The sequence below is a fragment of the Leuresthes tenuis genome, unplaced genomic scaffold (assembly GCF_036924035.1).
Source record: "Leuresthes tenuis unplaced genomic scaffold, fLeuTen1.0.hap1 SCAF_9, whole genome shotgun sequence".
Classification (NCBI taxonomy): Eukaryota; Metazoa; Chordata; class Actinopteri; order Atheriniformes; family Atherinopsidae; genus Leuresthes; species Leuresthes tenuis.
In genome coordinates this window covers 3,871,101-3,879,289 of record NW_027325363.1, presented here as the reverse complement: position 1 = coordinate 3,879,289, position 8,189 = coordinate 3,871,101, and the positions used below count along the sequence as shown (strand labels likewise).

The 8,189-nt window shown below is 41.0% G+C and overlaps 1 protein-coding gene across 1 annotated transcript in view; it reads right to left on the bottom strand.

Moving 5' to 3' along the window:
- Window positions 1–583: 583 nt before the first annotated feature.
- The window catches only part of gpr4 (G protein-coupled receptor 4), a 51,484-nt gene continuing 43,878 nt past the window's right edge, over window positions 584–8,189 (bottom strand). The window contains exons 3-4 of the mRNA XM_072391935.1: window positions 6,729–6,993; window positions 584–5,292 (exon numbers count right to left, since the gene is read on the bottom strand). Of these exons, the coding sequence (XP_072248036.1) occupies window positions 4,571–5,292; window positions 6,729–6,993 (987 nt within the window). The 3' untranslated portion in view covers window positions 584–4,570. The remainder of the gene's footprint in view (window positions 5,293–6,728; window positions 6,994–8,189) is intronic.

Genomic DNA, 8,189 nt, shown 5'->3' with positions numbered 1-8,189 from the left:
AATTAATAAGGGGGAGATAAACCCCCTGCATTAAATCCATCTAAAGTTAAAAGCAAATCAAACTGATGTGAGTGGAGACTTAAAAGCCTGCCATCTGTGTATTGTTAAAGACAATTTTCTTTGCAATGAACAAATAACAGAAAATAACACCTGTCCTGAAACACCTGCCAAGTTACTGTCCCAGTGTCTGAATCTTGTGTTTTGTAAAAAGACAGACACAAAGGAAATGTTCAGGTATTTAGATATATGCTGCAGTGTATTATTAGTAAGTACATCTGAAGCATAGCCAATAATCTCTCTTTGGATGTTAAACTCTAAAATACACAGATTACTTTTATCGTCTTTTTCTCTGACGAGGAAGTTTGGGTTTAATTGAAAACCTCATCGTGTCAGCTCCTCTCTCTGCCAGTGTCACCATCCTTTCACCAAATCCATGAACTTGTCAGCCCAGATGAGCACAGCAGCAAAGAAAAAAGACCCAAAAGATGACTGAAAGAGAAAAGAAATAAAGACAACAGAATTTGGCTGCTTCCATGGAGCTTTTGTCCAGCTCTGTTGTTTTAAACAAGGAGACACATGCAAAGTTTCATATGCATAATTTATTTCACACACTGACACTGTTGATGAACAAATACACAGTATGAAGCCTGGCACCTGCTGTCTCATTAACACATACAGCGCAACTTACAGCAACACGAAGGAACCAAGAGAACGCAGAAACCTGACTTTACACCATTGCACTGAAATTTGTGATGTTTTCATGCCGAGACAACAAATAAAATCATTAGTGCTGGGATAAGATCATTTCCTAAACAAAGGGCAGGTGGAACTGCAACACAGACACCTTTCCGTCTCTACCGAACCGCTGGATTATATGAGACATAATGCAGCATTCAAGGAGATTCATCGTGTCATTGTTACATTAGCATTCAGCAGGGCTTTGTATAATGTAAACAGATGCAATGAAATGTCATTATCATGAGTCCAAGAGTACAAAAACATATGAAAGCAAACAAGAGCAAAAATATAAAACAATTTTAAGGTAAGGCTGACAGTTGATGGTGTCTCTGTGCTGACTGAGTCCAGTCTTCATAGAGGCTGGTATTATGTTGTGGGTGCTAAAAAATATATGTTGGGTCATTTTGTGTTGCTTTTTCTGTATTGACAAGCTTCCAAATAGGAATATGAACTCATGTAAGAGTAATAGCAAATATGTGCTGCTGAACATTTATCTTTATTTTAAGCAGGCCTTGAAAGATCTCACTTCTTAGAATGGCACAAGAAAGGTGACAACATACATGTACAGCCGAAAAGGAAAGTACAATCTCTTTCAATTATGATGTTTTACATATTAGGACATAATATAAAATCATCAAGTCCTTATGAGGTTGTGAGATTATCTAAATACAACCTCAGTTTGTTGCAGCAGTCAGGTGTGTGTTAACAGGATGCCAAGGAGGAAAGACATCAGCAATGATCTCAGAGAAGCAACTGTTGCTGCCCATCAATCTGGGAAGGGTTATAAGGCCATCTCCAAATTATGTGGAGTCCATCATTCTACAGAGAGAAAGATTATTCACAAGTGGAAAACATTCAGGACAGCTGTCAATCTTCCCAGGAGTGGACGTCCCAGCAAGTTCACCCCAAGGTGAAAAAGCCCAGAGCTACATCTCAGACTCTACAGGCCTCAGTGAGCATGTTAAAGGTTAAAGGTCATGACAGCACAGTTAGTAAAAGACTGAACAAGGATGGCTTGTTTGGAAGGGCTGCAGGAGAAAGCCTCTTCTCTCTAAAAAGAACATGGCAGCACAGCTTAGGTTTGCAAAGCTGCATCTGAACAAAGCACAAGACTTCTGGAACAATGTCCTTTGGACAGACCAGACCAAAGTGGAGATGTTTGGTCATAATGCACAGCAGCACGTTTGGAGGAAACCAAACACAGCATATCAGCACAAACACCTCATACCAGCTGTCAAGCACGGTGGTGGAGGGCTGATGATCTGGGCTTGTTCTGCAGCCACAGGACCTGGGCACCTTGCAGTCATTGAGTCCACCATGAACTCCTCTGGATACCAAAGTATTCTAGAGTCAAATGTGAGGCCATCTGTCCCACAGCTAAAGCTGGGCTGAAACTGGCTCATCAACAGGACAATGATCCCAAACACAGCAGCAGATCTACAGCAGAATGTGTGAAAAAGAAAAGAATCAAGGTGTTGCAATGGTCCAGTCAGAGTCCAGACCTCAGCCTGACTGAAATGCTGTGGTGGGACCTTAAGAGAGCTGTGCAGAAACCAATGCTGCAAACCTCAATGAGCTGAAGCAACGCTGGAGAGAAGAGTGGGCCAAGATTCCTCCACAACCATGAGAGAGACTGATAACGTCCCACAGGAAACCATTACTGCAGCTCACTGCTGCTGAAGCTGCTGCTACAAGCTGCTGGATCAGGGGGTTCACTTAGTTTTTCACACACTGCTTCTGTGCTTTGTCTTAGATTTTGTTTAATAATGACAGTGTGATGTGTCAAGTGTTGCTGTTCCTCTAAGGTTGTATTCACTTAATCTAAGGTTGGTAAGGACCAGATGATTTTACATCAAGTACTGATACATAAATCTTAGAATTGAGAGTTTTTACTTTTTCACATGACTAAATGGAAAAACAAAGCAGCTATACTGCTTACAAGAGAAAAGAGAAATTGAATTATGTGATTATTATGAACACGTAGGAAACAACCAATACTGTATTACTTAACCCAACTACTTCCTATTACTTGTCCTACAGACCTTTTAAGACGGTTTTGTCTGTTTAAAAAAGCAAAATATTTCCTTATCATGCTTTTAAAGTGGTTTAGCAGCATCATCTTATTATGACATCATCCCTAGCAGCTAGCAGTGTCCTTTAAATCATAGCAGTATCTTCGAATCTTGCCAGTTAGTGGTAACAAATGTCAAATTTGAAGACCTCTAATGAAGATAAAAAATGAATCTAATGGAAAATGTCATCTGATTGTATGTCAGCTCAGAGGTTCAGGAAGAGGTCTGTAACAGGAATGTAAACATTACAACGTTACCTATTTTTGTCTGCATCATCTCAGTAAATGCTGTCAGAGCTGGGTGTTGCATTAAAACACCAGCATCTCAGACCAAACTGTACATATCTTAGAGCCCTGTCACCCCTTCTCTCTCATAAAACCCAGATCTGTGGAGACTAGTTGTATTACTCTCTATGTAGAGATCCTTTTTAACTAAGGTTGTGGTTCAGAACTGGAAAATCAACTAGATTGGACTGACTCAAGTGCAGTCACTCGTATGCACAGCGGGCCCGGCTGCAACAACACTGAGTAAAAAAGCTTGTTTGCAACACACAGAGAAGGAGCTGGCCACCTCTTTTCTATTCAACAAATCTGTTTGCTGTTGTATTAATGTTCAAAACGCAGACTTATTTCAGCGATTATGGATGCATGCATTTCCTAATATTCTAAAACTGTGTGATTAATCTGTGTCACAGTATGATGACGCTTATATTCTGCTTCACAATATAATTATGGATTTTTTTTTCAGACTTTTAGCATAAAGTATAAAAGGATTTTGTTTTCTCTGATTAATTTTCTGTATGCGTTGAAGAAAAAACAAAACAGGGCTCACAGTAAAAAATAAGACACCTTTTTTCTAAGCCTACCTGCTTTTACAGTTTCGAAGTGGAGGTACTTTATAAGGCTTGATGTTTCATTGAAAAAAAAAGAGACAATTAGCACAATGATTCAGATCAGTAATCTTCTGTCCATGCAGCAAATGAGTCATGCAGAGGGTGCTGTGTTCAAACAATTCTCTTAAAAATTCAAAGATTTCTTTTAGGCATCATATGTGACTCCTGGCACAAATATCCAAGTTTACAAACAGTGTTAAGATCCTTACAAATCACACTAGAGTCAATCTGTTGATCGACGTTTTGGTCCACTCTGGGCGGATTGGCAAATAAAACTGTTTAAGATTATCTCCTAACTTTTCATTTGGTCTCACCAGCAGGTGAAAGTTTCACGTCAGGGTGATAGCTCTAAAAAGCAAATCCTAGTCTGCCTCAGCACTCTGGGCTTAATGACAACGTTGCATGGACTGCATCTTAAAGGGCTAAACGCTGAACCAAGTCAGCGATGTGGGTCTGATGCTGACAGTCCGTTGCCAACAAGTTATTGGAAAAAGCTCCACATGTTAAGTTTTACAAATAGCATTACAAAATCAGTTAAAAGATAATTTGCTTTTAAAAGGAAAATCCCTTTTGATGTCTCACATAAACTGTCCTCGGATGCCACTTTCAGGCCAGACTTAACTTGTGCTACAGATGCAACAATAGCAGTTTTCTGTTGTGTAAGCATTTCAGCCTCATATAGCTCTGTTTCTATGGTTGTATGCTGCATGATTCGTTCAGACTAATCTAATTTTTGGCTTGTTATTATATCATCTGACAGACACATTAACAGCCACTGATTAAATCTGATTTCGCCTGTCATTCCAGAAGAAATCAGATCATGGAAGAGCTGTTTTTTCACCGAGCTGAACACTACTGTAGGTAGAATTTACTTCTTAACACTGAGGATGGTCATCTGTAGACACTCCTCCTTGAGAGCCACCAGTTCAGTTTTGTAGGTACTAGTTTTGCCTCCATCAGCATACACACAAGGCTGCTTCTTTGCTGACAGCGGCGTGTCCATGGTTACCGACCCAGCGTTGAGTATGTCAGCGTGTGATGGTGAGGAGGAGGAGCGTCTGTGGCAGGCGGCAGACATTAAGGCTGAGAGGGCCCGGCCGACATCATGTCTGGCACCCTCATTGACAAAGCAGTACAAAATGGGATCTGCTACACAGTTCAGGCTGGTCAGCGCCAGCGACACGTGGTACGCAGCAAACAAAGTCTCTTCTGAGCTGCAGTCGCACGGCTTCCTTAGAAACATAACACTCCGCACCAGGAGGAGGATGTGGTATGGTCCAAAGCAAAGCAAGACAATGAGAATTAAACTTAAAGCCAAACGCTGAATTTTGGCTTTTTCCTGACGCTCCGTTGAGACATTGCATCGCACTGCCACTAGGATCCCTCTGTAAGCGACCAGCATGGCTGTCCAGGGAGCAAGGAAGCCAAGAAATGTCCTGTAGAGGTTCATGCCAGCTACCCAGTCCTGCATGGGATACTTCTCAAAGCAGAAGGTGTGGTTGAACCGATCCTGGAAAAGCTCATCATGGAAGAGAGGAGCAGAGTTGGCAACAATCTCAATGACCCAGACCATGACACTGACGAGGACAGCTACAGGAAGTTCAGGAGAGAAGAGGAGAGGGGAAGATTTAATACTGTGGTAAATTCTGTTCCCACTTTTTTTAAGTGGGGTCATTTGAGGTACTTATGAGCAGTCAGTATCTTGCCTGCAGAAGGCAGCATTCAGAGTTTGGAGAATCAGAAGCTTTCCTGATGGGAAAGCTAAAGCTTCACAGAATGGGACTTCAGAGGAGCACATTTTTCACCATCTAAAACAACTCAAACATAAAAAATCCATTCCAGTCTGAGCAAAAGCTACACTGTGGATGTTTACACTGCATCCCTTCAGCACCAAACAGTTGTTTACACAGAACATCTGTGAGGCAACACTGTTCAGGGTGCGTTCAAAAGCCGTCTGGGTTGCAATACCGTGTGGCAATATGGACCGTGTTACACAGACTCTGATGCAGAAGTGATACGGTGTCAATATCCACCACACAGCATTCACTCGATAAAACCACAATAACTTTTTGCAGGTTTTAGATGGCAAAAAAATGAGCTTCTCTAGTGATCCCCTCTGAGTAGCTGTTAGTTTTAGTTCATCCATTGGGAAAGCTCCTGATTTCCCAAAGAGACATCGCCCTGACCACTGTTTTCTGCAAGTAGACAAGTACTTCATACAACACCAGTGAACTAAATAAAAAGAACTTAGGATGTTCTCAGGAACATAGACATGTAACAGCTATTTCTTTTTGACTGATTCAGTGACGTCAGGCAACAATCTCCATAATCATTCATTCACGAGGAGGTAAACTAAAATGTTGTTAAAAGTACGTTTTTAAATCCAGTCATGTACATTTGTGTGAAAAAGAAATAAAACTCTCTTTCAATTCTCAGGTTTCACATACCAGGACGACCTGTTCCCACTCCCACTCGGCATATAGCGACGCCTGGTAAGGAACCTGCTGCGTCAGTTCTGAATGCAGCACCACTTTGTGGTGTGCAGGGTTTCCCAGACTGGTAATGTAGCAGTTTTAGGACATTTAGGCTTACTTTCTTTTTAACATGACTGTATTTCTGTTTTCTATTTGGCACCAGTTCAATCTTGTAGCTGCTAACCTACAAGATAAAAAGTTACTTTACAAACTGGGCTTCAGATATGAAAGAAATGCCGTAACAGACCTCCTTGTTATTTTCAGTCTCTCATAGGTGGAGGCGATTCTTTACCCCCACTAACTGATTTTCATCTTTGAACATGACTCGAACATGCATGTTCCCTGCTGTATAAAGGGTAGCTCCGTTTAGGGAAACAAACATCAAATGCATTATCTTAAAGTGGTACAAATGGGATGGGAAGGAACAGAGTGTCAAATTTGAGGATACTTTTCTTTATCTTTATAGAAGAATCAGTTTTGTTAGTTTTAATAGTTTAGTTTAGACCCATCCATCAGCAGAACTCAGGTTGTAATTAAGGCAGTAAGACATACCTGTTTTGATTCGCCGAACCTTAGCAAAGCGCAGGGGGTACGCCACAGCCAGGTATCTGTCCAGTGATATACAGCACAGGAAGGCAATGCTGACATAGATGTTAGTGTAGAAGATAAAACCAAACAGCTTGCAGCTCTCCTGACCATGGATCCAGTCATCGTGGTGCAGGAAGTAGTCGATCCACAGAGGAAGGGTGGTGATGTAGAGGAGGTCAGCCACCGACAGGTTGATCAGGTAGATGCCGAGCTCGTTGCGTTGGCGTACCTGAAGGAAAGCAATGAAGGTACAGGAGTACATAAAGAAGGGAGAAAGACAAGATATAAAAGTGTAAGATGATTAAAGATTAAAAGTTAATTGCATGGGCAAGTTGAATCCATCCTTCCAGTTTTTTTCTGAATGGATTTACCAGCGCTTGGACTGAGTCCAGCGAACAGGAAACAGCTCTGTTTCCCATACAGCTGCTAATTATACAAAATGTTATGTTCCTGTTTTCGATTCAGATCTTGAAATGTGTTTGAAGAAGTGAGTGTCTTAGTGATGCACTTCACTCTCCTAAGCACTGAGAGATCCTTGGCCAAACACAAATGTGTTAACCTGATTTGGGTGTTTTTGTGGCATCACCAACTGAACTGCACAAAGTTTGACCAACAACAATCTGAACCTGAACTTTTCAATGACGTTTGTTCTTGAAAAACGTGAAACCATGAACGTGCTTGAATGAAAAGTCAATAACAATCCTTCCTGCAGCTGCCAAAGCAAACTGACAGTCTGTGGGAAACAAAATCTGGACCTTTGATGCTGTATGGGAAAATATCCCAAAGGCGCTGTTGATTGTATCTTTCAGGCAGTGTTGTAGATGCTACTGTGAAATGTAATCTAACTCACAGGCATCCTTCGTGTGTATGCTCCTCCTAATTTGCTTAGTCTGCTGCTTTTCTGAACTGTTTACATTGCAAATATCCTCAAGGTCTATTACCGTAAGAGTAAATTAAGACCAGCTTACAACAGTGTTTACTCTGGTGATTATATATTAAAAAGGTGGACTAAGCATCCTGTTTTGAAAAAAAAATCAATATGGAAGTGCCTTTAACCTGCATTCTAATGTATGACCAGCAGGGGGAGACTCCTGTGGACACAGAGAGAAGTTAATTATGCTAAAAGACTATTTTTTACTTGATTTCTGTTTTCATTATGTGTTCATACCAAAAGAAATGCTACGCCCAACAATTTTCTTTAGATCTGACACATTATTAAAACTAATGACGAATAAAATGAATAACACAGCTCACCTTCTTCTGGGAAAACCTGCATCTTGGTATTCACATGCATGTTACTTGCCCCATACTGTTGCCTACTGCCTAATGATTTTTGCATTCCAACTGAAAACCAGCTGAAGTGCTGCTGCAATTTTAAACTGCATCTTTAATCAACGAGATGCATGCTGTCGTGCCTCCGCTGCT